The following is a 26519-nucleotide window of genomic DNA, read 5'->3' on the forward strand; positions in this document are numbered from 1 at the left end:
CCATACCTGTCAAAGCCCTAACTACCAGTGTTAAACAGCCCATGGAACACTTTATAACAGCGAGACATCAACACCACTAACCCATTAATCATTCACCGTGACCGTCTCACACAGAGAAGTATTTTTCTGAAGGTCTGTTAAAGCGGGTCAGAACCACACCAGCATGGAGGCACAGACTGTTGTATCAACCCTCTACCTTCTTCCACACCATTCCAGAAGGGCAGGTTTCCAGCTACTTTAGGCTTTCTTCCTAAAAGCACCTTGCATTTTTAACTAGCACTTTGAACCAGAGTGCTCCTTTAATTACCGACTGGATCTTATTCTTCATTCCAGCAGACACACACTGGGCAAAGTTCTACCCAAGTTCCCAAAACTGCTAATTTCTTTTTTAATATTAGACCTACAAACCCCATGCCCAGTGTTAAATATTTGAATCTTCATAGGTTAGTGAGGTAAGCAAACATCTGATAATTAATCATGAGAGCTCAGATACAAAAGCAGAACGTGCTGTCACATCCCTCACAGATACAACACTCACTGGGACACGGCTGGTTCCCAGAAAAACTATCTGCTGATTGCACACTGTGGTTACTGGAAAAGCACAGGGTCCCATCCAGGTTAATTTCAGCAACAGGAAAAGAATGTTCAGTCCTTAAAGAATATTGCCATGTAGTAAGTTCTAGGCCTGAGAACCAAACATCTGAAGAGATGACAGTTAACAAACATTCACTTTTGAAATTACTGATTTTTGAGACATGCTCATAAGAAAGCAGAATTCCCTTCACCCACTTAAAACAGGTGAGGATAAAACCTTTAGTAAATTATCTTCAAGCATGATTTAACAACAGAAAACATAATAAATTATTGTAATATTAGTCACAATGAAATTCCTTTCACTAAAGAGTAGTTAGTGGGTACAAAATTAAAGAATTCTGTATATGCAGTGTCCAGGATTAAGGGCAGCCAGGTTAACATACAGCTCCTACTTATATCAGATATCTTTAAGGTTCCCTGAGGGGGCTTCTCTTCCAGGATTCAGCTGGACACAAAGAACCACAGCTAAATGTTCCTTCTAAAAATACTGCATTTGGCACATAGAGCTGTACAAGGTGCAGTTTAACAGTTCAGTTCAAACCTAGAGCACAGAGATGTCACTGGTTGCCCTGGTTTCCAGTACCAGAACAAGTATGGATTAGAAAACTTTTATAATTATATATAAAATGCTCTTTAAAGGAAAGTTAAATGTACCATTTTCCACTGGAAAAAAAACCAAACATGCACATTACATTTTAAGGTGCCTAAACCTGAAACCTGGTAAACAGAAACATTTGCTAACACCTACCTCCTGGTGTGCCTGTCAACTGGTCACTCTTTCCATTGTAATTTCCTGATCTGTTAATGAATTCCTCTCCCATTTCTCACTTGGCTTCGAAAGATCCAAACAGGTAAGCCAAGTAACTAGACAGAGGATAAAAGTTACATTAATTACAGAATTCAATTCTTATTTAAAAACAGGGAAAGATTAAGCAGAAGCAATATTCCAAACCTTAGCATTCTTAAGCTTTAAAATACCATCTGAAATACGATGAAATAACTTGAAGAAAAACTATATCACAATTCTCTGAAAATAAAAAATCCTTTTCCTAAAGAAACCTGCTCCTCAATATTGTCCTTTTAAGAATTAAGAGTTATTTTTCCCATCACTGCAGAATATCCCAATTTATTTGTGTACTCCAGAAGAATCAGAGCAAGTCTTTAATTGCAGAGCTGCATTAAGCCACCTTATTAACAGCACCCTTCAAAGTTTAGGAGAGCTCACACTCACAATGGCACACTTTTAACCACACCACCTGTACAAGGCAATTGTATTTGGATCAAAACTCAGTTTTCACACTTCTGTTGTGTGAAAATCCAAGAGATTCCTTAGGCTTGAAAGAACTCTGACATTTCTCCCAAAGTAACTTTATTGCACAATTCATACACAAAGTTTATTACAGTGGAATGTCCTTAGCCATTAATACGATCTCTAATGTTTAAATTACAATTTCACATTAAACCTGTAAGAAATGTTCACTTAACACAAGAAAGTTAATTTGTTGTAATGCCCCCCACTAACAGTTATTTGTAGTAATTCACATTTTCAAGGTCTAGCTTCTGGAACTCATTGCCATCTCCATGCCAGTGGGATTCCTTTTCCAAAATTTTTTACTAAATGTCGCCCTTCAGACTAAGTAATACCAACCAAAACCAAATTACTAGTTTGTCAGTGTTAATATACCTATTATTCCATATAACATACAGTACATATATTTTACAAGGCACACATTACAGTACCTACATCACAGCAGTGTGAATTACAGCAACTTAATTTAAAAAAGCTGTACAGAATACAAAGTTTACTTTTTCACTATTTAAATAATTTTTGCATTAGTTTATATTGTAATTGCAAGTGTCATTATGCTGCAATTAACAACCTGTTTGCATCATTATAAAATTACAATTTAAGAAGTTCATGTAAGTTCTCAGCAGAAAGTCAACTTATAAAATCTCAGTTCAGAAGAATAATTCTTCAAATACTTGAAAAATAAAGTTAGCTTGAAGCTTTCATTTAGATGTTCTTTCTGTTCCAGTGATATAAAAAGTTTAAAAAATTCAAAGGTTGTTTTAGAGCTCTCAGCATGGACTAATGCAAGCTCAAAGAGCAAAAAGAAACCAAAGTAGTGTATGATTAGAAACATTTGCAAATGTTTTAGTGGAAAATCCTGGGCCATTACAATTTTCAGCCCAGACAATGACTGCCTTTAACAACCAAACTGTTTTTAACAACCAAGCACTCCATACATTTTCTGAAGAATATCTCATTGCTATCAATGGCTTAACAAAGGTAAAAAAATCAGTTCTAAGCTATATACACTCCTAAATGGATTTTTCCATAGCTAAATACAGATTTACACACTAAGCCATACTGGCTTTCAGATAACAGACACAGGAAGAGTAGGTTGCTTATCTGTCTTAAAGTCTATACATTTGACAACTGTGCCACAAGCCAAGCTCAAACAGGTGCCATTTGCTGTGCACATTCTTTAACAAACTGGAGTATAATAGAGAGGTTCTCAAGATCTAGTTCACAATGTAATTAAATTACTTTGTAGCCAATTCAGTAAAATAACCAAAATGTGCACATGCCTTTGAGTTCAGAACCTGTCTGGGACAAAAGGCCTTACCTTATGGCATCACTGAATTTTAACAAGTATGGTAAATAAAAACGCAGTCTTACAGTAAGCAAGATTTATGTTGGTATTCCATCAAATGCTACATTTGAATATTTTAACTCAAGGCTATTGAGTGAGAAAAAGTAGTTATTTGTTAATATACATTAAAAACATTATTCATTAATTCTCTACAGCAGCAGTTCACTTCCCTAACACTATTTATGCAAAAGAGGCTTGGGATGGGTTTCCTGAATAGTTAACAATTGTGGACTGCCTAAACTGAGCTCTTTAAAGATTTTACTCTGCTAGACACAAAATGCCATTGCACTCCAGTTGTGAAATCCCTTTTCCCAAGCTGTCACATGCACATCTCACTGCAAGCAACATTACTGTTGAAGTCTCCCTCTGCTACATAAAAGCATATTGCACTTGTAGATAAAAAGCACAGCACCCTTAGATTATCTATCACCTCCTAACTCTTCGTATACCTTAGAACTCTGATTTCACCACTTCAAAAACTCGAGAGGAGCAGATAAAACCACAGCATCAGACTAAACTACACCTCATTTGCTAATTCAAATAAAGGCATTCTCTTCAGACATGCCCAGTGTTTAGAAATAATTTTGGCTGTTTTTTATCAAAAACTATAGAGAAACTGATTTACTGGTTTTTAGGATTGTGTATGAAACTGTTTAATCTTTCCAAGCTAATAAGACTATGCTAAACATCATATAAAAATAGGCTAAGAGATAAGTCTTGTCAGAAGAATAAGGAAAAGTGCACAAGGACATGTACGGAGCTGCCTACACTCTCCAAAACAGATTTAAAATAATTAATGCTAAAAGTCATAACAGATCAGATCGATACAAGTATCTGTAAACCCTAAAAGCAGCAAAAACTGACTACTGAAGAACAGGCAGTGGGACATCTTCAAGTTTCAGCAGTAAAATTTCAAATTAACAATCGCTAGTGCTAACTCATCATCTTTATTCACGTGACACTACAAGGGACTGCAGTTAAGGGCAAGAACTGTGAGGTCAAGCCAAGTTCATCTCTGCAGCAAACACTGTGCTGTTCAAACAGCAATTAGCAGTTGCAGTTGTGCTGTTACGAATTGCTTCATCTAGCAGTTGAACTGTTAATATCAAAAGAGTTTACTGAAGGTACAGTTTGATCATTAGGGTTGCACACACACACAGACTCGCTCATACACCCAGTGTTTGACGGGAGCAGCGTCGATTCCCAGCGGCCAAGAGGAGACGGAAAAGACGGACTCTGGAAGAGCGGCAACGGGAGGTAAAAACAGACGTCCATGAAAACGAAAGCTTCAAGAGGCTCTGCTCTGCTCTGCTCAGCCTGGCCAGGGTCAGGGTCTGTGGGGCTGGCCAGCCTCATCCACCATGTTAAGGATGTAAGTGGCAACATCGTCTTCCGTAGGCGCGTCTGAGACCACCCAAGAATCACCCGCCCCAGTCACTTGCCGCCGGCACACAGGGCAGTTCCTGTGACGGTCGCTCCTGTGAGGAAGTCAGAGACATGAGGATTTTTCACTGATGGTGAAAAATCACCTTCCTGGCCAAAAAAAGCCAAAAGAGCCCCCAAACAGACAAACAAAACCCACACAGAAACCAAAAATCAACTCAGTGAGAACTTCAAGAATGATGATGTTAACTGGACTAGACCACCTATCTATTTTTTTCTTTAAAAACTTTGTGAGGAGGACTGGCCAACAATTCTGAGTGGAGCTCCACTGGAGCGAAAATTTGGAATCATTTGCTCAGGTTAAGCAGAATGCATCTAGCTACCTGTCCAGAAAGCTTAAATGGAAATCCACAGTCTAAATTTATTCTTCCTATCTTCAGATATTCAGCTGAGGCACTGCAGAAACCAGACCCCATAAGCTTCCTAGGTAAAGAGAAGGACCCTTCTTCCTGGGGAAACACTAAACTTCATTGAAGTTTGGACCTGGTCCCTCAGGGCCCCATCCCCTTCCACCAACTCAGGGGTCCCAAACAACAAGGTTCTAAGCTGGGAGCCTCTGTTATATGCCTAAATTAAGAAGAGATGAACATTAAAAATTGCCTACCGAAAAAAGAAAATGGTATAACTGGAACTTAGTTAGGAATGCAGCTGATTCATCAGCCAAAGCAGCACAGGATCCACTCTCCACCACAGTGGTTAAACTAAGCCCTGTCTTGCTGATGGATGTTCAGATGTTTTCCCAGAAGAGAAAGATGACTCGTTATATTCTGAGGTCCAGTGATGTTTTTACTATGGTTTTTCCTTGGAGGAGCATGGTGTTGTAAGAATAACTTCTTTGGTGTTTGAGAAGCCACAAAACAAAATTCTTGTGCACAAATCATATACAAAATGATTGGCAGTAACTAGGTAAAAGAAGGCCTTTAGCAGAGCATGTGTGTAGCCCAGACTGCCAGCACACCTGCCCAGTCCCTGCACACCTGCACGGCCAAGGAAGAGCTCTCTGCTCCTCCACACAGCAATGTCTCTCTCAGTTTTCCAAAACTGGAGTATCAGAGAGACCCAGAGGCTGAAAAGCTGCTCAGTTTACTGTGAAGCTGAACATAACATTGTAGGGTACGTGTTATACAGAAATTTGAAGGTGCTACCATTGGGAAGAAATCTTTTTCTGGAAAAGTCTGATACATTTAGATCAGTAAATGGCATTTGAAGTGAAAGCATAACATATAGAAAAAAATCCCTCTGGTAGTTATTTCCCAAAGGAGTGACAGACAGCCCAACTTGCCTTCATATTTGCATAGTCTTACAAGTTCTGAGATTTCGTGAAGCATAACATGCCAGCATCTGCATATACTGTCTTCTCTAGTTTTTGAGCAAGAATAAAATGATTTAATTTTAGAAGAATAAAAAGGCATAAGAAAAATGCTGAAAAGCACTTTCACATCTCTTTTTTTCCAAATAAAATTCTTTGTAAGGTTTTAAAACCTTGCCTTCCTTCTGCTGCAGTCCGATTTTACTCAAGCTTATTATGTATCACATCTACATTATCTTGGAAATATCTTCAGATAATAAATTATATGGGAACTAAGGAATTTGTCAGACAACCAGCACATACTGCAAAGTAATTACAATTCTTCACTATGCATTACCATTTATCGATGCATTTCTGGCAGAAACTGTGAGCACACGGCAAGATTAAATCAGCGCGCCCGTCCATGCAGATGCAACATTCCTCTTCATCTGTCAGCTGCTTAACCCTGCAGAAAAGAAGACACTAGTTTATTCCAGAAGTTTTACATTTACACCCTAGTAACTACGTTTTTCATAATAATTAGTGATGCAAAAGGAACACCTGTGCTCGTAACTTGTGAATGGAGTAGTTCTGTCAGCCTAGCCGATGTCAGCAGACACCGCCCCAAGCTGCCAGCAAACAGCAGTGGGTGAACTAAACTTACAATATGCTTCTATTCTTTTGTGCCAGGTGTTGCAAAAGGGTTCTGCAAATCCCTTTTCAGAGGGGTTACCAACAAGGAAGCCTGAGGAGTTGTAACTGTTCCATATCATATGACTGGGCAAATGAACAGAATCACTGTGTACATGAAAGGCAGGAGAACCTGCCTTCCGCTCACAGCGTGTCAGGCTCAACGATTTCATAATGAGCTTTGCCAAATTTCTGAGTGCTGGCTTATGTCCTAGACAAAAACATGCACGTCAAGAGGATCCCTACTGGAATGCACGTTCACTGACTTCACCTGCCACCAAAATGCCAGGAGCTAAGCCGCTCGTTGCACTGCTTGCAATACACTCAGCATGACAGTTCCTCAGATTAGGAATCTCAAGTGGACTGTTACCACAGCTTTTCCAGTTAAGCTCATAGGTGTTCCCGTTGGTGGGGAAGTTTAAAAATCAGATCCCTCTCTGAGACAGACATTGCTATTTTATCTATCTTTATTTTTTTCCCAAGCAATAGAAATGTTTATGTAAAGTCCCTAACAGCAGTATCTCAAATATTAGCATCATCAAGACTTTTGAAGCGTGAAAAGGTGCAGAGAATGCTCAGCTTTCACTGATTTAGACATGTAAAGTTCCCTAATTTTATAGGCATGCCTCACTTCCAAAACAACCAAGTGATCTGAACTGCTTAGGTGTTCCAAAAATCCTGATTTGGGAAACCCTTTTCTGACTCGAGGCACCAAGACAGCATTCTAGAATGCATAGCAATCTAGGAGAGACAGTCACCTTAATTAATGACCAGACCCCTTCTGCTTAGGCATCTGGTGAGCTTGTCAAATCCAGCCTCATTTTTTAACTGTACAGACTAGCCAGCTAATAGACTGCAGTCAACATGCTTGTTTTATTTTTCTGTAGGTCCTTGGGGTTCCCTTTTCAACTTGCTTTTTGAGATCTTACTTCAAAATCATGGGAGATTTTTTTTACAGATGGTGATTAGCATACAGTGAGGACAGTTTCAAAAAAAAAATCTACCTTTTGAGTAGCACACTATGTTCTTTGGACCTGTTCCCTTTCATTTCCCTCCCCATGCAACTCTGAGGACTAACCTTTGAAAGCAGTTCAATTTTTGAGATTTGCTGGTGTATATACAAGCAATTATACAAGCCCTATTTATAAAGTTTCTGCAAACTAAGGTTTAGTCATAGCACTAAGTTCCTGAATAAAAGGTAAAATAAGAGCGGCAGACTAAGAAAATGCTTGTCCCTTCATATCAGAAAGCACAAACCACTTATGCATATTTTGGAATGCTCTGAATAGGAAGTGAATGTTGTAGAGAAATGGGGTATTACTCCAATGGAAGAATTAAGAAGAATGAACCAGACAAGATTTGCTCTTTTTAGAGCTGAAAAATGATTAAATGTGAGAAGAATTTAGGCAAATGGGTGATTATCTCAGAAAAACAAACAGAAGATTTTTCTGGGTGTAAAATACTTGAAGGTGCTTCAGCCTGTGTTTTCCTTAATGACTTGAAAAACTTGGATAAGACACAAGCTCACTCCATTGCACCATATTAGCAAAGTATACTCTGTTGCTATGTCACTAATCCTACCTCAAGCAATGAAGTTTACAAACAAGAAGGATGCTCATCTCCCCATCTCAAAGTGTGAAAATTGAAAAAGAAACTCACACAGGAAACCTTTTACCTTACTCATTGACTTTAGCAAAATATGGAGCTGTTTTGCACAAGTATTTGGGGTCTGTTTTGTTTGGTTGGTTTGTTTAAATGTGTGTTCCAGTATAACCTTGAGAAAGAAAAGGGAAATAAGCTTTTCGGATCATGTCCACAATGTACTACTTAATTCTAGCATTCTAATAACTTAGAACAGCCAGTAATTTGAGATTGTTCCCATATAAGAGAAACAGGAAATTAAATTAAATAAAAATAGGAACATTCTGCAATCCACTGACTTAGAAAAACCAGTGGGCTCTATCTGTGGAGTGACAGCACAGCTGACCCCTTTGGAATTCTAAGAGCTCAAGGGTGACACTCAGCTTGTTTTATTAAAATACCTGGCTACCAGCTCTTCACTGGTTAATCCAGAGAACTATACCATTTACTACTTTTTCTTGTAAAACCTATCTCTACCTCACTTAAAACTGACTTAGAACTCTGAACTAACTCAGGAAGTGAAAAGTAAGGAATTACTGGCAGCAACACTTCAACAGAGAAAGGGTGACAGGCTGGTTGCTGTTATACTCAGTTTGAACTGAAGTTACTGCAGGTGTTGACCTCAGTCTTTTGTTTTTCCTCCGGTTAACAAAGCAGAATGTCAACATGTGTGAGACAGTTCACATTTTTCCAGTCTTACAAGTTCAATTATTACCATAATTGATGAGTTTCTAGTGGCAACAGATGGGAACTTTCACATGCCAAAACATAAGAGGAAGAGAAAGTTAAAGTGGAAGAATAACAAAATCTGTTTAAACAAACACTGTCAAACCCCCTAGATTTGTAGCTGCAGCTGATTCCGTTTCCTCCTGTTTCCTTATTCAGGAGATCCAACATATACCATGTTTATATTAGAACTGATCATTAAAAGGATTGTTTTAAAGCTGAGGTATGGCAGCACCAGCAGAATTTCACCCAAGTACAGGTCCCTTAGTGCAAGAGGTGTTCTATTCATGTCTGAGGAGATGCAAAGCCTGCATCTGCCAAGGGCAAACAGTTTTGATCCTCAGGCATTTGCAGTTCGGGTTTTAAACACAACTTCCAAAATACTGATGTAACTGTGGTCAGAAGCTAAAGTATATCAAAATACCTTCCCATCCACAAGCTGGCCTGACACGGTGACAGAGACATCAAACTCTCAGAAGCTTCTTCAGAAGTATCACTCTGTGCAAGAACTCCTGCTGCTTGACTGGTGATGTCTTTATAAAGTTGAACGAACTGATATAAGTTCAAGATTCTGGAAGCTTCCACGATGCCACTTGTTTTATTTATCTTAAGACACAAGGATTGTTTACAATTACTTATCAGATTTCAACTTGACATTGCTCACAATGTTGTCAATGCACTGCAGTTCTCAGGGCAAGCAGCCACCCTCCCAGGTGCCCATCACCTCGTCAGCAGGTCGCAGTCTGCCTCAGCAGAGTTAAGAGCTGCGCACACAGCTGCTGCAGCTCGAGGAATACCACAGAGAGGACCACATTTTTAGGCCAAGGCACTTGCCATCATTAGTCAAATGGATTAAACTGTGAGTAGTGACCTAACACCTAGAAAACAGGACTAAACTTAGAACAGAGACCAGAATAACCAGCCACCTGATATTCGAACTTAAAATTTCCTACAGTGATGGCAGTTTAATGAAAACTAAGAGTACACACAAAATTACAATCTGCAGTTTCAAAAAAGGTTTGAGGGTTGGCTTGGTTAACTGCATGGTAAGATTGCTCAGGGGATTCAGAACCATTTAAGGACCTTACTTATAGGATACAGAGGGGAAAATCTCATTAGAAAGAGCACACTTTTAAAGTTAAACTTTTAACTTTTAGATTGGTTTTCTAAGGAATCAGACCACATACAGCCCCACTAGCTCAACTAATAATGTCTGGAATTGATGACTAATATCTACTATCAGACTATATAGTTCCCAGTTTGCTGTACAATCGGATAACTTGACCTCACAGATCATCTGAATTTGCAACTAAAGGGCTGTAAGTGGTAGATACCATCCCTTTGAACTTAGTTATGAAAATGCTTTTGTTAATGTGCTTTTTGGAGAAACTTATAATTTAGATTTAATATATCTCCGATAGCATCCCTAAATACATCAGCTGTACCAAAATAAAAGTAGCAGGTGCTGGATTTCACCACCAAAAGGGACAGCCCTCACATACCTGCACACAAACTGCCAATCCAATTACAATTGTCCAACTTACCTTAGTACATATGATCCGAACGATCACCTTCCAGAAGGCGGAAGTATCAGAACCAGGCTGCACTTCAAATAACAGATGTTTGTCTTGTCCAGAAGCCAATTTTGCAGTACTGAAATAAAGAAACATCAGTTTTACACCATGTGATAGACGTGCAAAGCTCAGCAGCCTCAGCCACAGTGGGATTATTTACTATTCACCTGTCTGCTCTTTATTTTTACAGAGGTTTTAGCAAGACTGCCCACAGACATCAAAGTGAAGAGTAATGACCTTCTCAGCATGTCATTAAATATAAAATACACAATCCACTTCGCTTTAAATTGCACAGCAACCTTCAGAAAATGATGTGCAAGTCTTTTGATCCATCATCAGCAAGTGTACTTTAGAGACATTTTAATTTATATAAGCTCTCACTGTTGATTACAGTAATCACATAATCTTGTATTCAACCTAAAAAGGTTATTTCCATGTATGTAAAAAAAAAGCCTGTGAGGACCAACATGTGCATATGAGGTGTATTTTGGTTAGTATATATTAACAATGATGCAGTCAGGTGAAAGTGTCAGGTGACCTGGGATTTTTCTTTTTAATTTTTTTAATGGAACACAGACATAACGGTCTATTCCATCACAATCAGAACAAGCTGTATTAGAATCAGCCTTAAGTAAACACTCTAAAGGAAAAAACACTTGAATAACAGCACTTTGGAGTTAATTATACTGATACATGCCTAGATTCTCATGCAAAACATCAAGTAATGTTCTTCAAAATCTATTTATATAATGTCTCCCCAGAAGACAGCTCTCTGTTCTTGAAGGTCATTCACAAAAATATGACACTCTCCACGACAATTTCTAAACTGAACCCAAATTCACATTTCAGTTAAACATCAAAGACTCCAAAGCCCTTATTCAGTGTTTGTGTGTTTCCACTTCATTTTACCACTATTATTTTATCGCATAAATGCAGGGTAAAAACGACAACTCTGCTTTTGTGTTCACTGCTTTTTACCATCATTGGCCTAACAAAAGGCAGGCTATGAAAAATCTTACTTATGCAGCCTTTTGTTGGGGATTATCCAGGTCACTGGTTCCCAGCAGTCAGACACGGCTCATCCTTAACGAGGAGCAGCCTCGCAGAGGGGGCAGAGATGGCCACAAACAGTTGTGCCTCAGGTGCCACCTTCCTCCTGCTGCTGGGCTGTCCTCACAGGGCTCCCACTGCTCCTTCCTACCCAAAGTGACAGGCAGAGAGGAAGCAACACTGCATCCTTGGTGGATGGTGGAAGGGAGAAGAGGAAGGGAGACAGGTAACACTTCAGCAAAAAGGTGCCGCTAAATGTCTACCTCTTGTGAACTTCTAAGTGAGAGCAGAGCTTGCTGGAAGAAGAGCATTGGAGAGAAGAGATTTTAAAGAGGAGAAATGGCTCTGGTTTTGAACTGTAATTACAACCCTTCTAGAAACTTAAAGAACTGACGGAAACATTTCAAAGCCGTATGGCCAGTTCTGGCTTAGCCAGCACAGAATAACATATTGCACATAAAGTCTCTGTAAAACGTGAAAAAAGGAGAAAGAAACAAAGAAAGGCTTACACATCATTAAGTTCAGCTACTCTTCCCAGAAACTCTTCATAGGTTAGGAAACCACTTTCTTGAACCAAAGAGGCATGCTTTGCTACTTTTTCTGGCAACTTGTTAATTACAGTTTGTGTGTGGCTTGAAATTTGTTGACCCATGGTGAAGTCCTTCACCTCAGTTCTGTAGAAAGAAGTTCTCATTCACTTGCAGAGTCTCTGCTAAAAATATTTGAGAGAGTTACGTTTGTGTGGTTTTGAGTGGCTACTCGCTTATTTTCTTTTAGTGTAAGAATGTAGCTACCAACTAACTAGTCTACAACAATTATTCTACAAGTAACACAACCTGAACAGTCAAATCAGCAATGAAGCAGAATGCCTGGAAGAGACTGGAATGTGGTATTAAAAACTTACGAAAAAAAGTATTATGTTTCTTACAGCAATACCTATATTAAAGTCTCTATATTTTTCAAACAGATTCAGCTCCAACACACACATATATAAATACATCCAATGAAATGGAAAAACAAAAAATCTAAAGATGACAGTGGTAATTTATGGCAATCTTTGTTTATCCTAAATATTTGTGCATGTGAATGCCTGCAAATTAGCACATCTACATCTGTTTACACATAGACATTACATTAGGGATCAGCTTTCTTACATCAAACTTACATTGGCCGACCAAAAGAACTCCCACAGCATTCTGAAACTGGTAAGCCAAGGAATCCATGTCAGTATAAACCATTTAGAAATCTCCCTAGCTGTCTGATAAGGATTTACCCCGTGCCTTCCCAGTCTTTATCCACTTCCTCCCTCTGATCCCTCTGATCTGACTTTCCCCCAAGTGCCCGTTTGCTCAGTTCATCACTTGTAATGCAAACCAGCGTTTCGCGCCCTTCTCCAGGCAGAGGTGTGCAGAGCCCAGCTAAGTGCAGCACACCCACCTGAGCTTAAACACAGATTAATCTGACAGCAGCTGCTTTACAAACACCTTACGAGAGACACCACCGAGAACCAGACCCTCACCCTGCCGGTACGTGTGGCTGCACTTGGGAATAAACCCACCGAGGGACACGACCTACAGCTGCTGAGATCTGCCACGGTGTGAGAACACACAGCACACAGAGCGAGCTCCCGCCAGAGCCTTCTGTGAAGTGTTATGGCATGTCTCAACAGAGAATGCACTTCCCATTTACGGCTTGAACTTCGACCGATTTCTATTCCCAGATGTGCTCCCAGTGGAGTCACTGTTCTCCTTCCCACTAACGCTGCAGTCCCCTCCTGTCCCGCGTTTGCTGAGCACACGCCCAGCAGACACACGTCAGGCACCACCTCCCAGCACCACATCCCGTCACTCTTCACAGACTCCTCTTCCCGATCTCCCGGGTTTGTGTTCCCCGCAGGTTGGGCGCAGCGTTCCCGAGGGAGCACCCGACGGGTGCGGGCCTGCCCAGCTCAGCACTTGTATCCCAGCACTGAGAAGTTTTCTGGGGGAAAAACTGCGAGAATGTCTGCACAACTGGGCACTGGAAAAGGTTCTTCCCCCAGAGGGTGGTCGGGCACCGAACGGGCTCCCGGGAGAAGCGGTCACAGCACCAAGCCCGACAGAGCTCGAGAAGCCCACGGGGTGACTCTCGGGGTGTGCTGTGCAGGGCTAAGGGCTGGACTCGGTGCTCCCCGTGGGTACCTTCCAACTCGGCACGTTCTGCGGTTCTAGAAGTGTTCCCTGCGGTGTCTCCTGCAGGTCCCGCCTCACCCGCACACCCCGAGCCGCCCCGAGGGGCCCGGGCGCGCCCCGCCCTGCGCGGGCCCTCAGGGACGGGCCGCGTCACCGCCCCGCCCCGCCCGCTCCCCCGCCCGGCCCTGCCCGCACCCTCCGGCCCCCCGGCCCAGCGCTGCGGGCGGGCGGTCCCGGCGGTCCCGGCATTCCCGGCATTCCCGCTCACCGCAGCCCCGGCTCATCCCGCGGAGCCGCCGCCGCCCCACGGGCACCGCAGCGCCGCGCACGCGCGGGGGGGCCGCCGGCGCGCGCGGGTGACGCCATCGCGCGGCTCGCGCCACCCCCGGGACACGGCGGGAACGGGAACGGGAGACGGGAAGCCGGGGGATAAGCTGGGAGCGGGGATGGGAGCGGGGATGGGAGCGGGGCCGGGCCTGACTAAACGTCCGCAGAGTCGCGTGGAAAAGACCTCTGGGATCGTGGGGTCCAGCCTCTGACCGGTCGCCACCACGTCGGCCAGACCGCGGCACCGAGTGCCACGCTGAGCCTTGCCTTGAACCTGCCGGGACGGTGACTCCGCCTGCGCAGCCCCTTCTGTGAAGGAATTCCTCCTGATGTCCAGCACAAACGTCCCCCGGCGCAGCTCAGGACTGTGTCCTGTTGTGCTGTCGCTGTTCCCTGGAGCAGAGCCCGACCCCGCCTGGATACAGCTCCTGGCGGGGCTGTAGAGAGCGAGGGGGTCCCCCCGAGCCTCTGCACTGATACCCGTCCTGTCACCCCACGAAAGTGCTCTGTAGAGTTGCTCCTTTTGGTTTTGGTGGTTTTTTGTTTGTTTGTTGTTTTGTTTTGTTTGTTTTTCCTATTGTTGTTGTTATTTTTAAAGAAACATCCTGTAGTATCTCGACTGACCTAAACAGGCTCACTTTTCTGCGCCCTTATCAGGCGCTTCTCAGTGCTGCCCTGCTCGGGGTTCCCAGCGCCCCAGGGGACGTAGGACCACCTGTACTATTCGCTTTTTCCTATAATCTCTAATAAATGGCGATTTAAATGATGCTTAATGGAGTCTGAGCGCCTGCCTCGGTGGGATCATCCCAGGCCAGCGGCTGCTGGTGCAAATCCCGGTCTGCAGGGAGGATGTGGGCGGTGGATGTGCGTGGCAAAGGTCAATGCTCACTGACCTTTTCACAAAAAAACCCAACACCCATAAAGGACAACAAGCCACCGAGGAACAGACATCCTAGAACATCCTCTGGGTCATCCACATCCTGATGTTGCAACGTTTAATTATTGATTTATTTATTTTATTTTTTTTACTTAATTTAAAGAGGAGAAAAGGAGTAGTACTTCCCCTTCCTGCCCACTTCTGTTCACACATAGACACACGTACTTCCCATGATAAAGGCACCCCTCTATTCCAGGCAGGGATTGGGCTGGACTGGGAACCTTGCTGTATTTCCTGCAGGCCGAGCACCCCTTTCACCTAAGGTCAGCAAACATCTGTAGCCTCAGTGTGGGAATCTGAGTAGTGTTACTGTCAAGTGACAGTACAAACTGTGCTCTCCTGCTCGGTGGGATGAGGTACTTGAACATAACACAATTTCTGACACATAAGGAACTTATGTTGAGAGCTGTTGAGAAGGTCTTGTGAAAAAAAAAAAAGCACAACACTTAGGAAAAGTCAGAAACATAATGAAGAATTTCTCTTAAGCTTCTGCTGCCTCCATTTGCCTTGATAGTTAAATAAATGTTTCCTGTCTGCATTGTAGTGGTACATCCCTTGCAATGCCAACACAAAATGAGCAAGAATGTTCTGTACTTTCCCATTTGAATGTGACTGAGTAGTAGTCACTACACACAGACATTATCAAATTCAGTAATTGTTTAGTACTTAGAGCTACCTTTATTACATACAGAGCAGTGTAACAGGTCCTTTATTCCTTGTAGTTTGGCATAAACTGTGTAATGGAAAGGAGAGGCAGATCAGGCCATGTGCATTGGTCAACTGTCAGTGGGAAGATCAGGATGAAAGCTGAATTTCTAAAGTACATGATAAAACAAGACACAGGTTAAGGCAATATCCTATTATAACAGCTAGTATAGATATTTTAGCAAGTAAATGCTTTAGGGTGAAAAAAGCACCCTTATTTAGCTCTAAAACAGAAGCAGCAAACTTCCAGTTAGAGTGAAACTAGAGAGCAATTCTCCAAATTTCTTTACGTGTGAATGAGATAATCTGAGAGAAAAGGAGCATGCTATCTGTGGAACAGAGGTAACGTTAGTAGGAGAGTGAGAGGTAAATAATTATCCCTTGGTGGTAGGGGAAAAGAATAGAGAAACAGGTAATTTCTAATCTCTAAAACATGGAAAAAAGAGGCAGAAGGGAGATTATAATATGTCACAAAGAAAATCAAATGTTACCTGGAGTCCACTAGCTTTGCCTGTGTCCTTGAGCCCTTTTGCTCTTCTGGCACCATCATGGCAAGTGTTGTTGTGAATCTTCCTGATGGCCTCAGTGGTGCTGCCTGCTCTCTCAGAGTGCTTTCAGTCAGGTTGCCAGGAGAGACACAAGGCACTGCTGCGGTATTTTGCAAGGAAAGCAGTTACTTATCTGAGTGGGAAGGCCGTGTTTTTAGTGCTGTCCTCTGCTGCACATTTAGCTGCTGAAGTTCTGCCCGTGGACATCTGAAATGGGTGGGTTTTTAGAGCAGTCCCGAATCACAGTCTTTCTGCAGTAGTAAGGCTTTAATGGCAGTGGTGGGCTGTGTGTCACCACGGTCCAGACTCCTGGGGCCATAAAATATGAGCGACACAGGGACTCTCTAGTGTAGCAATACACTATAACTCACTATCTAGTGAGTCATGGATTTACATGAATGAAAAATGTCAAAGTTCATAGTATCCTACACTGTTGAAAACACAATATAGTGAGCAGTTCTATTGCCAATTTATTTAAGACTGTTTTTCAAGCTTCTTGACATAAAGAGAAACTTTCTCTGTCGTAATAATCTCATTCACATATAAAAATCAGTTATCCAAATTGTTTGTTCAGGAAAATATTTGATAAATTGCTAGTGTTGTTCTTTTATAACTAATTACTTCTGTAACATTAAGGTTATATGAGTCCTTTTTACTGTGAGACAGTTTTCATGAGAATAAATTGTCCAGACAAACATACCTACCATACTTCATTTTTTATGAAGTACTGTAAACATCCCATACCACCTGAGACCTTTATTATGAAACCCACACTTAAATATACACAAAATATCTCAAATATAAGTGTTGAGATACCGATCAAGGCTTTTTTCCCTGCCCCTGTCAAACATCTGATGCAGAAGATGATACTGATTTTAATAAATAAAATACAATAGGATGAAGGTATCTAAGAAAGTTATTCTTTGCTGTATATATAGATATCAGCATCTTTGTACCCTTCCTTGGGTATTTGAATGAAGTGGGATAACCCTTTGGTTTTTCACTCACTTGTAAACAGAAATATTTCTTCTGTTTGTAAACAGACTTTTTAAAAACAGTGTGCAACTACTGAGTGGAAATAAGCTAATCTACATGAGGAATTACTACAGTATCATCATTTTATATTAGACATTAAGTTAGCAGACATCCTCCAGCTGGATATAAAAACCCTTTAATGATATATTGATCTGAATTCAATGCAAATAGTTAACACAGTGCATGTCAATAATAGCATATCCCTAATTACTTCTTTATCATAGATGAAAAATTAGCTTGTAATATGGATTTTTTTATTTATTTCAAGTAAATAAGATACCACGTTTTCCTGCAAGAATATTTGTAGACAAAGATGTAATTATTAAAAACCAAGGTTTCATATGTTAAGGTAGAGAAAATACTCATGAGTATTCACAATCACCCAAGTTTAAAAGCATTGCAAAGTTCTGTGTGCTTAATTTCATATTTCCATCAAGAATTGTACATTCTTTGCTTTAAACTTCTGCTTCTAGACATTTTACTGTGGCCTCAGGCTTAGTTTTAGACTCTTCTACTTTATTTCCATTATTCTGTGCTTCCTTCTCAGGTGTTTTGTCATTTAATTTTGCCTCTTTGAGAGCAACAGTTCCAACCATTTCTTTTTGCTGATTCTTGTTTAAAAATGGGAAGGTTTTCTTGTACCTTTAAATGAAAAAAAAAAAAAAAGATAGTAAAGCAGAAACATTGACACAGTTTGGTAGTACCACTCAAGGAATAAAGTGAAAAAGTGCTAAAATTAACTTACTCTGCCATGCTCATGCAAAAGTCTCACAGAGAATGATGGCATGCTAGATCTTTGTGCTCTTTTAAGCAGTGTGCTTTCTAAATAATTTTTTTTTTCCTAAACAATGTATATTCAATATTTGTGGTACATAATGATAAAGCTGCCTGGGCTAAGATGTGAGAAATGCATACTTTTTGATGGGATTTAGTGATGCACTGTATTGAAGATCTTCACACATGACAAATGAGCTCAACAATTAATTTTTTTCTGAGCACAGTCACAGGGAAGTTATAAAATCTTTCACATTGAGTCTGACATGGAAAAAAAAGTAGGATAAAACTGCATAAACAGGCTTGTAAATGAACAGATGCACAATTCAGTGTTGCTATTTTGGCACACTTGGAAATGTTTCACACTAGGCATGACTGACCAATCAAATATAGGCAATATTTGTCTTTAGTTCCTTTTCTAAAGCAGGGAATGGCAACAGCAACAACAAACTTATCTGTATAGCCAACAAGGTTTAAGATTTTTTTTCTTTGTGCTACACTGTTATATTGTCATCATTGCTTCTCTGCTCTTTAGCTTTATATTTTAAATATTTACTGGTTGTACTCTAGGGGTTAACTCAGACTAAGATAGAAAACCCCCCTCCAACTTACTTTTTGATATAACAGACTGCTAGAACAACTGAAATAACGAAGAAGATGATTGCCAGGACAAGAAGTGCAGTGGGGATACCTGGAGATAAAAGCACAGAATTTTATTTGTATTTCATGCTGAATTTCTACAGGTTCATGAGCATAAATCCAGATTCTTCTAAAACCAGTATGAGAACATACACATCAACTCAAGAACAGAGTTACTAGGAATCTTAAAAGTTGAGTTACTCCTCCTCATTTTTTCAAGAGAGACTAAAACAGGTATTAAGGCAATCCCTGACAGATGTTTGTCTAGTCTGCTCATTGGAGTGTTTTTGCAACCTGCCTAGAGAACACATTCTCGGGATTAACTATCCTTACAATTGGAATGCTTTTCCTGACATTTAGTCCATTTGTCCATTGCTGTGTATCAGGGTTACTCACACCTCACACCTCGAGAGCACCTCCATATTTAGAGAACAACCATTCTCCTTAAAACTGTCTTGGCTTCTTTGTTTTTAAGAGCCTGATGAATTTTCCCTTACTCTGAGCACACAGTGTTTGCTAAGGCTTTTTTAGAAATGTATTTGCCCCAAATCACATTAACCAGAATGAACTTTTACCCTTTCATATTAAAATATTATCAAAGAGTATAAAACCAGACCTTCCTTCTACTTAAAAATTATTTTAAAATCCCCTGTCTTACAAGCTTTGCTTCTGCAAAACCATAACCCTCCTCTCCTGCCTCCAGGGTCATCAAAATGGATGCTGGAGTAGCAACCAAAAATAGCAGTAAACAAATTGACCACTAATTTGTACATAACTCACTGTTCTGATTAAATAACTGCCTCGTCAGGCCTTTACCTCCGAAGACGACGGGATCGTTCTTAAAGGCAGAACGGGCGGTGTGGCTGGGAGAGTCACTGGTGGAGGATTCCTCTGGCAGTGCTGTGGTGCTCCCCTCTGTTGGGAGTGTTTCAGTGACACAAATGACACGGAATCTTCTGCTTTTCAGGAACTGCTCTGACTCGGTCACAGTGGGCACCGCTGTGATGTTCTCAGTCAAATCAGAGGCTGAATGTGGCGTTGAGTCTGTTGGTGCACTTGATGAAGGAAATGTGGTTGTGGTTGGGTCTGGTTTACATGAATTAATCTGGACATCTGCAGCAGGGAAAGGAAATACATGAACAGCTGTGTTGGGTGCTAGTTTTGTACTTACTGCACACACATTTATTGAAATTGTCCCTCAGTCATTCCCTTCTGGAAATTATTATTTGTTCACAAAAGCCTTACCCAAATCAGCCATGGCCGTTTCAAACATGGCATTACAACCCAGATTATGCAGCTTTTATCGTTACTTACATAGTTAAACTCTTTTGAGCAAGTGTAGCACTCATTTTTTGATTGCAAATCAATGGCAAGATTCCCCATGGACATATATAACCTCCTGCAGAGCAGGAGACTTGATTACTGCAGATTTAATGTTCAAAAATATTTCCATGATACGATGTACATGCTCAAAACATAATGCATGCCCTGTTGATTGGAAAACTGATTCGGTATCCTGGAAACAAAGCTAGCCCATAAAACTTTCAGGTAAATCAGGCATTAGTGTGAGATAATAAAGAGGCATGGTTTTAATGGGATGGGTAGGGCTAGGAAGATACAAACTTCAGGTTTGAAGAAAAAAAAGTAATTTTCAGAAACTGAGTCATTTAAATGAAGTGAGTGTTGTCTAGATAAAAATGTAGGTGCAAGGGAAACTTTTTATGCAAGTGGAAAAGCTGAATTCCGAATCAGGCTCACGTGAAAACGTGCAAATTCTTGTTTGCCAGTGAAGTTCTGTATTCTGTAAAGCTATAAAAATTTCACTAAGGTAACAACCCAATTACAACATAAATAACAGGGAAACGACGATTGCACTGTTGTCCCCATGAATCCCCCCGGGAAGCCTGATGACGCAGTTACAGTCACAGAATGAAAAGATAAATGGCAGGACCTTTTTATTTTTTCCATTATGGTTTTCAAGAGCTTTTGGCTTTTTTTTTTTTGGCACAAGAAAATTGACAGGATGAGCTTCTGACAAATATTTTGGGTAAGAAATGCCTAGAACAGGCAACAGTTTGGAAGTTAAGATAAATAAATGCAGGATCATGCCAATGTTAAATATACATTAAATTGTCCTCTAACCATTTGGGAAGCTTAACTTTCTTCACATACTCTAACACTATAATATATATATAATTATTATTATTTTAAAATTTAAGATAAACAAAGCAAGTAATTTGAAACTACTTGCTACCTCTTTAACGTTATTCAATTTACCCAACATTTCTGATGCAGAATAACATATATTTCATGCACTGAAACACCATGTTGCATAGGAACAGAAGAAATAACACAGCCAATAGGAGCAGTTTCTTTTGGAGCATGTTGCCATAGCATGAATACATCAATGCATTCATCAATAAAAGCTCTGAACTGTGGAGAAAAACTAAATTAGCCCAATCATGTAATTTTTAACTTTATAGGTCAGGTGGTAATTCAGTGTTTAATGGTGCTTCCCCTGTGCAGTACTTCCTTATCAGCAAGGGAAGGAATTACCTTTTCAGCATCCTTCACACATAGGGTGATGCACATTAAAGAAAGCTGTTGGAGAATAGCTTGGGATTGGGAATCCCAATTGGGATTCTAGTTGGGTTTATGGTCTCTTGGCTGTTCTCTCTTATAAATTAATTTAGTGTAATTTTCCTGTATCAAAAGACATTCAAGTTTTCCTGAAATACCCTGCTCTTGGGATTTTTGCAAGAACAGACACCACACACAGACACCCTCGTCAAAGATTCCATTCACTGTCTCTCAAACAAACCTGCCTAAATAATCAAAACATATTAAGAGCATCAACATTACAGAATGCTAAAAGCAACTCTTCTTCAAGAGCTTTCATGGCAGCACCAAATTATTAATTTGGATTAACTGAACTGACCTTTTGTATTTCTTGGAAGCTTCTGAGCCAAATGCAGCTGGATAACATTTGAGATTGGGAGAAAAGGGTCAACAAATTGTAAGAACTCACTTACTTGTTATTATTTTTCAATGCAGATATTAAAAATAAACTAATATAAGGCAAACCAAAACACAGGCAATGTAGCTGTCATGCTTCCATACCTGAGGAGTTGAAGCAGTAGACATGAAATGTTTGGAGGTGGTCAGCGTTCCATCGCACTAGTCCAGTTTTGCCCTTACCGCATTTGTTGTTGGGTGTTGTCCGAGGAATAACAACAAATCCATCTTTCACCCATCCAAAGCTACAATACAAAGCATCAGTCCTGTTAGTATTAGACTTATCACCAGCCTCACAGATGTGTAAAGGTGTTCACTAAAGGCAATAAGCCACTAACTGATATACCTGCACGTTTGAAAGTCATGTTTCAAAGCATTTTCAACTTGGTCTTTACTTGCCAATTGTAGATTCAGTTGATCACATGCATTACTTGCTTCTGAGAAATTCACTTTCTTCTCAAGATAAAGTCCTACACCTGTGATCCTGCAAAGTGACTGAATGGAACCTGCAATTAAGCCATAAAATATTCAGGGTTAGTATTTGAATATTAACATTTATTCCTCATGAAGAATTTAAGATCACATTTAACTGAATTGAACATTTTTTAACGTTTCTAGCTTGAGGATAGTAGAAAACTGATTTCTAGTATAAACGACATATTTTAAGACAGAACATATTTTTTGACTCATTAGTCTAGAATTTCAAGAGGTTTGGCTGTTATTAGACTGAATGCATATACAGGCTTATTTATTTCCTTTTTTTTTCTAATAAATTAAAACTAGCAGTTGCATTGAGGCACTGATTTGTCATAACACCCTTCTTATCAAGATGATAAGGTATATAATATCAAAAATATTACACATAATTTCTCAGGGAGTTAATATAGCAATCATAAAACATAAAGATTTTATCATTCCTGGTGTTCCTTATTCCTCCTAAACTCTTTTTTCTTTTTTTCCCTAGCTTGGCATGATGCTTCCACCCCCAGACACTGTCAAGCGTTCAGTTTACAGAACTTGGCAGGAAAAGAGGACACAGGGTGGATTTATGACACTTTTCCAGGCAGTTCATCCAGCTTTTTAGATAGCCACAGCTGGCCCACTCTTTGTGACACCTGCACCAGCAAGTGCATAGCTTTGGTTACACCTGCTCTGCTTTCTTAGCCTCTGTTTAAGCACATAGGACAAAATTCGGGAAGTGGCACATGCAAGGAGAAAGGGTATTACTGTTTTGCCTCCATATCTCACTGGAAGCACATACTGGAAAAAAAGAGATTTTTTTTCTTTTTGAATTACATGCAGTAGTTGCCCTGCTAAATGAAACATTTCAGCTTTTCATTGCCAGCATGTCAGACAACCAGCAGCCACAGGTGTTACTTCCTTGCTCAATATGCTTGTCAGAGTATGCTCTCCAGGTGTGTACAATAACAAACACTTCACAAAATCTGTTTCAGAACACAGGCAATCCACAAACTCTCCAAAGCAGGCTGAAGTGACGCCTGCAAGTCCACCACGTGACTTCTTAGCAACACAAGTTAAATTGAATTTTATGAACGAAAAGACAGAACTGGCAGCCAAACCACCCTCATGATGAGGTGACTAAGCTTGTGTGGAGTGCTAAAAGACAGACAGGCTTTTAGCTCCTGCTCTCACAAACACTGGAGCAGGATCCTAGCCTGGCAGTTTTTAAGAGGCCCTGAACAAGGTGCTTTGACTTGGTCAGCCCTCGATTTGGTCAGGCAGTTGGACAGGATGATCATTCCCAGCTGAAAGAATTCTGCTCTATTCTATTCTATTCTATTCTATTCTATTCTATTCTATTCTATTCTATTCTATTCTATTCTATTCTATTCTGTGTTTGAGGGTTAAGTTTTCTTGATTCCCTTTTGCTAAAGGCGTCTCTTGAGAACTATTTCTGGTACCCTGAGTCCCTGTCTCAGCTGCTGAGGCACATCCACAGTTCCTCTCTCTCAATTTTTAATACCCTGCTCCTCCTCTGAGAGTTTATGCCTAGTTCCTTTCTTTTTTTACTTCTTCATGCTCTGACTTTACTCTTTCATTGCTCACTTAGTCAATTATTTTCCTATCTTTAGATTTGAAGAACACAACTTTTAAAAAAATGTGAAGTTGAGAATGAAAGTTTCTAATGACCAACTTTACAAATTTCAAATAAAGCTGAGCAGCTGACAGAAAGGAATTTAATGAAATCTTAGAAAATTATCTAGGTATTTGTAAACTGCTACAGTCTTTAGTAATTCAATTACAGGACAAATGTTTTTAATGTGGATTACATGGAGGATACAAAGCATAATATAAAAAATCAGTACCAGAAAATGAGGTTGTAAGTGATAATAAAGGTGACTCTAGGATATGGGCCAAAGTTGTACCTTAAAATTTGCTAAGCCTTTTAAAACAAAATGGTGAAGTAAAAGTTATGTTTTGTAAAAGTTATCAGATTCAGTCTAAATTCTGGATGGTTCCACAGTAGAAGAAGAAATCCAGAAAGAGAACAGTAGCCTCTAGTCTTTCTATGACTTCTTAAATCACCTCTGAGCTCTGTTCTAAAGATGTCTGAGTTTGTACAGGAGACAGATGAACTCTTCAGCAGCACATTATCCTTTTCTGTCTACAGGCTACACAGAGCTGTACTTTGAGCTTTGCTCTGCTTAGTTAACCTACTAATACTGGGACATTCTCCTCAGCATTTGGGTCTGGGGTGGAAAATCTGTTTTACTGAGATAAGTGGGAAGACTTAGACAAAAGAATCTCACAGCAAGACAAAGTGTTCATAGAACAGGAAGAAAATTGTTCAATTTTTACAAGCTATGGGTTTTGGCTTTGTTGTATGTTAGTTTCCTTCTAGTTTTTTTTTTGGGGGGGAAGCTGTTGTTTTTCTCTTTGCCTTGTGCCTAGCCTTCACTCTGATTTATTGGAAAGAATTTCCTTTGGCTGCCCATGTCAAGGAGAGGCAGGAATGAGGCTGTTCCACAAGGAAAGAGCGAGAAGCAGAGGACAGCACAGGCAGGGCAGTGCCCTCACTGACCAGGGCACAGTCCCACAGCACTGACCAGGACCACAGTGACAGTGGCAGGTTCCACTGGCAGCCCCAGAGAGAGCAAGACCATGAGTCAGACATCCAGAAAGTCCATTTGGGAACAGCAGAAGATGGTGGTACCTATGGCAGGTGCCTGCAGTCCATCCTGGAGACAAGGCTACCTACAGCCCAAATCCAGAGTACACCTGGGAAGCCCACTCAGCGAGTCACTAGAGCAGGGACATGACATGCTACAACACAGCTGGAGATCAGCCCTGAGCTGACCAAGCAGTGAGCACAGGGTGCCCGAGAAGGCACCCCAAGGGAGGGTACTCTCTTGGAGGGGAGCTGAGGGGCCTCCAAACAGCTGCAAAGAACAACACTCAAGCTCTCCAATGAAATTCCTGTGTCATTTCAATAGGATTTGATGTGAGCATCTAATTCACTCAGTCCAGGCTTCCTTCAGAAGTCTTTCAGTAGGTGACAAAGTCATTTGTCTGCAATAACTCTGTATGTTCTTTTACATAAGTAGAACAAGCATTTGCTCCTTGCAAATCACAGTGAAGCATCTGGAGACCTTTGATATAAATTGAGTATCTGCAGATATCCAGCAGCTACTGCAGTCAGAATACATTGCATCGAGTTGATGATGGAATTTGAAAGAGAACTGGTTTCATTCATGTTTTACTCTCTGAGGTTATATAAAACTGTTTCTCTGGTATTTTAAATAGCACAAAATAAAATTACATCTCCATGAATCTGATCTGAATCCTAAGTGCAATATCAAATGTTTAAAATATGCAGTTCTGTAGCATTTAGACAAAAATTCTTCAGTATTGACACAGCAATTAAATTAGACTAAAATTTAAATCATTATATATTAGTTGTCATTGGATTGTAGTCTCAAAACTCTGTGATTTCCTATGCCAGAAACACATTAGTACATGCACCCTTCCCCCCATTTTTGTAAATCTAGCTACCTTTTCCAAGACTTTAAAAAGTGGAACTTTACATACCTGTTACAAAGTAGTTTTGAGCCATGAATGTCATAACCCAGATGAAAAACACTGCTGAGGTAACTCCAAAATTAGTTGCCATTGTCACCAACTTGAAAAATTCAGGAAATTAAAGAACTCAAGGTGGTTGGTTTCTCCTGTGCTCAGAAAGTTAAGGTACTGGATACTGTCAGAGCTCTGCTGAGATGACTTCTGGAAAGCAACTTCAGCTGTCACTGCAGTGCTTCATAGAAAGAATGTCAGAGCAAATGCATTGACTGTGCCACTCACAGGCGAGGTCACTCACCGGAAATCCCCAGTCACCCTTTACACTGCCTTTCATGTAGGGATTGCTGGAAAATTTAACTACTGCTGATTCAGAAAACAGGGCTGAGGAAGGGAGATAAGACTGTTGGGCTGCTAAGTCAGTAAACACTTCGAAAGAAGTTTTTCTTTTGCTATTTTTTCCTTTTTTTTTTTTTTACTGATTATCAGCTCATTATTCATGTTATCTATTCATCTGGTAAATAAATCAAATCCTCTATTGTATCACAGCATGCCAGGGTGGATTTTCCTTTTGGTTATTGCATCCACTCCCCACTATCTTATATGTCTTGATGGAGTAGTTTTACTGTTTTTTCCCTTAGAGTTCAAATGCACAAAGAGTTACCATAAC

At 40.4% G+C, this 26519-nt stretch overlaps 2 protein-coding genes across 9 annotated transcripts; both read right to left on the reverse strand.

Annotated features, from left to right (window-relative positions):
* Positions 1-1946: 1946 nt before the first annotated feature.
* Positions 1947-14172, reverse strand: RNF141 (ring finger protein 141). Of its 6 annotated transcripts, XM_050336460.1 has the most exons (7): positions 14103-14135; positions 12829-12865; positions 12173-12375; positions 10584-10692; positions 9464-9645; positions 6341-6448; positions 1947-4729 (listed from the first exon to the last, which is right to left on the reverse strand). In XM_050336460.1, exons 3-7 carry the CDS (start codon positions 12355-12357, stop codon positions 4579-4581), a joined length of 735 nt encoding a protein of 244 aa, XP_050192417.1. In that variant the 5' UTR covers positions 12358-12375; positions 12829-12865; positions 14103-14135; the 3' UTR covers positions 1947-4578. The 6 variants fall into 6 exon arrangements, with proteins under 6 accessions (XP_050192417.1, XP_050192416.1, XP_050192421.1 ...); XM_050336459.1 differs by lacking the exon at positions 12829-12865 and having other exon boundaries at positions 14103-14172; XM_050336464.1 differs by lacking the exon at positions 12829-12865 and having other exon boundaries at positions 12173-12372; positions 14103-14122.
* A 1642-nt stretch (positions 14173-15814) lies between these two features.
* Positions 15815-26158, reverse strand: LYVE1 (lymphatic vessel endothelial hyaluronan receptor 1). 3 transcript variants are annotated; one of them, XM_050336189.1, is made up of 7 exons: positions 25865-26158; positions 22161-22320; positions 21920-22059; positions 19580-19912; positions 18773-18851; positions 16295-18028; positions 15815-15913 (listed from the first exon to the last, which is right to left on the reverse strand). In XM_050336189.1, the coding sequence occupies exons 1-6, from the start codon at positions 25944-25946 to the stop codon at positions 17842-17844; spliced, it is 981 nt and encodes a 326-aa protein (XP_050192146.1). In that variant the 5' UTR covers positions 25947-26158; the 3' UTR covers positions 15815-15913; positions 16295-17841. The 3 variants fall into 3 exon arrangements, with proteins under 3 accessions (XP_050192146.1, XP_050192148.1, XP_050192147.1); XM_050336191.1 differs by having other exon boundaries at positions 19616-19912; positions 25865-26148; XM_050336190.1 differs by having other exon boundaries at positions 15849-18028.
* Positions 26159-26519: the final 361 nt, after the last annotated feature.

The sequence above is a fragment of the Myiozetetes cayanensis genome, unplaced genomic scaffold (genome assembly GCF_022539395.1).
Source record: "Myiozetetes cayanensis isolate MyiCay16 unplaced genomic scaffold, myiCay2020 scf6-25, whole genome shotgun sequence".
Lineage (NCBI taxonomy): Eukaryota > Metazoa > Chordata > Aves > Passeriformes > Tyrannidae > Myiozetetes > Myiozetetes cayanensis.

Bases quoted from the DNA above. Each gene is read 5' to 3' on its own strand.
- LYVE1 (XM_050336189.1), bottom strand. From the start codon at position 25,946: ATGGCAACTAATTTTGGAGTTACCTCAGCAGTGTTTTTCATCTGGGTT. The intron at 19,913-21,919 runs GTATGGAAGCAT...TCCCTGCTGCAG, and splicing joins CTACTGCTTCAACTCCTCAG to ATGTCCAGATTAATTCATGT. The intron at 18,852-19,579 runs GTGAGTTATGTA...TTTTATCTCCAG, and splicing joins GCAGTTATTTAATCAGAACA to GTATCCCCACTGCACTTCTT.
- RNF141 (XM_050336459.1), bottom strand. From the start codon at position 12,357: ATGAGAACTTCTTTCTACAGAACTGAGGTGAAGGACTTCACCATGGGT. The intron at 10,693-12,172 runs GTAAGCCTTTCT...TCTTTATTTCAG, and splicing joins GTAGCTGAACTTAATGATGT to TACTGCAAAATTGGCTTCTG. The intron at 6,449-9,463 runs GTATTTTGATAT...TCTTTTCTGCAG, and splicing joins GCCAGCTTGTGGATGGGAAG to GGTTAAGCAGCTGACAGATG.